Source organism: Anoplophora glabripennis, unplaced genomic scaffold (genome assembly GCF_000390285.2).
Source record: "Anoplophora glabripennis isolate ALB-LARVAE unplaced genomic scaffold, Agla_2.0 scaffold6941, whole genome shotgun sequence".
Classification (NCBI taxonomy): Eukaryota; Metazoa; Arthropoda; class Insecta; order Coleoptera; family Cerambycidae; genus Anoplophora; species Anoplophora glabripennis.
In genome coordinates this window covers 79-3,552 of record NW_019423016.1, presented here as the reverse complement: position 1 = coordinate 3,552, position 3,474 = coordinate 79, and the positions used below count along the sequence as shown (strand labels likewise).

The 3,474-nt window shown below is 33.8% G+C and overlaps 1 protein-coding gene across 1 annotated transcript; it reads left to right on the top strand.

The window, feature by feature from the left end:
* The first annotated feature begins 2,104 nt into the window (after positions 1-2,104).
* LOC111693038 (NGFI-A-binding protein homolog) lies at positions 2,105-2,953 on the top strand. Its single transcript, XM_023457177.1, has 3 exons — positions 2,105-2,176; positions 2,395-2,482; positions 2,679-2,953. Exons 1-3 carry the CDS (start codon positions 2,115-2,117, stop codon positions 2,862-2,864), a joined length of 336 nt encoding a protein of 111 aa, XP_023312945.1. The 5' UTR covers positions 2,105-2,114; the 3' UTR covers positions 2,865-2,953.
* Positions 2,954-3,474: the final 521 nt, after the last annotated feature.

Sequence of the window (3,474 nt, the reverse complement as noted above, 5' to 3'; positions counted from 1 at the left end):
GACAGTGCCTGGTCCTGATATTATCACTACCTACTATTATCTATCTACTATAAGAGGGCCAGTCCTATATATCTCGCTTAATAAAAAATCTTTATGTTTTTTGTTGCATTTTTTTAGGCTGTTATGCTCCTAAAAATCAAATTTGATATCCATGGCTAACTTTATGAGTAATCATAAAAAAGTGCTGAAAATTTAGGACCGTCTAACATTTTTTATTTTAAGATATACAGAAAACTTATTAAAATTTCGAGGCAAAATGAATATCTTTTACCTGGTGTAAACACATTTTTGAAGTATGTAACTTGCAGTGCCCTCTATGTGGACAAAAAAAAAATGTCATCAAAGCAGGCTGTGGCTACAAAAATATTTGCTTGTTTTTTTCTCTTGCACGCTATGTACTACATGTCGCCTGTATTTTTTTATATTTATTACATTTTTTATAATTTTATTATAAAAAATGTAGATTAATGTCGGAATTGTTTTAAACGTGTCAACTACAAAAAATTTAATGAAATTAATATATTTATTTTAAACAAAGAATCTGCAATATCAGCGAAGGTTTGCTGTATTCCGCAGGTGCTTGAATAGAATTGAAGTTGTATTGATAGTGCATTACAAACATATTACACTTCTCAATATGTGAAAATAACATTTTTATTCTAAATTATAGATTTTTTTCAAATCACAGTGAACTGTAACAATTTTCAAACCAACAGTTATGTGTAAACTATAATAATAAAAAATTTGTTAAATGATGACATTACTGGGAAAACACATTTACTTTCATACGATGCTACATTTAGTGTAAGCTACTTTGTGTAAGGACAATGTTGAAGACTCATTTCTCTCTAAAGTAAAAAACCAACATTATAATAATGTGAAAAGAAAATCTGTATTTTGCTTAAAAGAAGTACATTATATTTATTAAATTTTTTTGTAGTTAACGTGTCTATAACAATTTCTACTTTAACACGAAACTGTTTACATTTTTTATACCAAGATTGTAAAAAATTTAATATATGTAAAAGATAAAGGCAACGAGTAGTTATCGCACGAAAGAGGAAAAACAAGAAATTTTTGTAGCCCTAGCTGTCTTCGAGGACAATTTTTTTTGCCCGCGTAGAGGTCGCAGCAAATTACATACGATGTTTTAAAAATCTGTTTGCACCAGGTGAGAGTTATCAATTTTGCCATGAAATTTTATGAAAATAAGTTTTCTCTAAGTATCTCTTAAAATAAAAAAGTCAGACGGCCCTAAACTTTCGGCCCTAAACTCTGGTTCTTTTATGATTACTTACAAAGTTGGCCATGGATATCAAATTTTTTTTTACGAGCGTAAAGACCTAGAAAAATGCAACAGACATTTTTGACGTGCGTCGTATATTAAGCGAGATCCATAGGAGTGGCCCTCTTATAGTAGACAGCCTGTATACATAGGATCAAAACCAGGATGTAACTTGGAGGACTGGGAACTGAAGTGAACAGTATATGAAGGTAAGGAAGAACACAATGTGAACAACGTTTCGTCTTGTGGAACTTCCAAGAGAAAGATGATAAACAATGAATTGGTAATTTTCAAGATTTTTCTCAGCTTCAATTTAGCGCTGATATTTATTTTATTTTATGTTATTCGTTTCAGTTGAAGTTTAATACACTACCGGCTGCTTTTGGTTTTTGGTGGTAGGTAATTGCACTTACAGCTTCAGAAAATTTTGCAAGTGGGAGATTTTGCCAAAGCCGGGACAGGACGGTGCAGTAAGTTCTAAGAATGCCTTCTAATCAAACAAATTTAATTTTATGGTATTGTTGCTTAAAACATGAATGATCTAAAACATCTTGATGAAATTTCCGTATATGCTAGTCATATACTATTTATCAACGTAAATTCGTTGACTTGTTTTGGGTGATTCATGTGCTCTGCTTAACGCCGCTTTAGTGATGCAACTGAGATAATCGCTGATTTTGTTTTTAGCATGCAAGTCTGCTTTTATGAGGTAAGGCTAGTAAGGCACTCGGCCGATATTTGCATGCTGGTTCCTTTAAATATGTTTTTATTCAATAAATTAGTCATTTGTATGGATATTTCGTTCTAGGATTACGATGATGCAGTCGTTATGAGAACATCTTTACATTCCCTGTTTCAGCAAAACTCAAAAAACCACCACTCGACCGCAAGGTAGGATATCTGATCGCCCTCAATGTCAGTCGTGACTCAACAGAGATTTCCTTATTATTTATCAGTCCAATTTTGACTAAATTAAAACATTTTTCTTGTTGTTCTTTGTGTTCGTCCATTTTAACTTTTACATTACTGAATATGTATGTCAGTCACGGGTCATAAGTTTTTTTTTAATTATTTCTGTTTACGTTCTAATGACTTGTTTTTCTGCACAGGGGAAACTTGTCGAGAAGATCCTCTTTGGGAGTGGAATTGGAAGAGTCAGATTCCCAATTTACATACAGCAATTCCAGTAGCCCGCAGGTAAAATTTTCGACAATCAAATCATTACTCGCTAATAAAAGACTACATGTGTTTGTGTAATGTTAATATTTGTAGTCAGATCACGTCTAAACAGTTTTAGATGATGAATTCATCATGTATCTATGTTTACGTAACGAATTATCGCTGATAGGGATCTCGCTTAGGTATCGGTGGATATTTTTAAATCTGTTTTCAGAGAAAACTGGAGGAAGGCGACAACGACGATGATGCCAGTAAATATTCCCCAAAGGTACAAATCATAGCGGCCAGCGGAGACAACATCATAGCAGTGGCTAACCCGGCGCTGGCAATGTCACCGGCCATCTTGCCCCCCCTGAACCCCCTCATAGAAGCCCGGGAAAACCGCTCCGACAAAGATTGACCGGCTTGTTTTCTTTACAACATATATTTATCCTTCTGTAACACACTGTAATACTGTGATTTATAACGTAATTTATCCGAAATTGTTATAGTTGACTGATACTTTGTAAGTNTATCAAATCACACCAACTGACACATAAAGATCCTTCAGAGGTTCAAATGTACAGGTGTAACGACTGCGATTTTGAAACTAAATACCAGAAGAATATCAAAAATCATCAACTGACACATAAAAATCCTTCTGAAGTTCAAATGTACAGGTGTAATGACTGCGATTATGAAACTAAATACAAGAGTCATATCAAATCACACCAACTGACACATAAAGATCCTTCAGAGGTTCAAATGTACAGTTGTAACAATTGCTATTATGAAACTAAATACAAGAGACGTATCAAGTTGCACCAACTGACACATAAAGATCCTTCAGAGGTTCAAATGTACAGGTGTAACGACTGCGATTTTGAAACTAAATACCAGAAGAATATCAAAAAGCATCAACTGACACATAAGAAAGTTCAAATGTACAGGTGTAACGACTGCGATTATGAAACTAAATACAAGAGTCATATCAAATCACACGAACTGACACATAAAGATCCTTCAGAGGT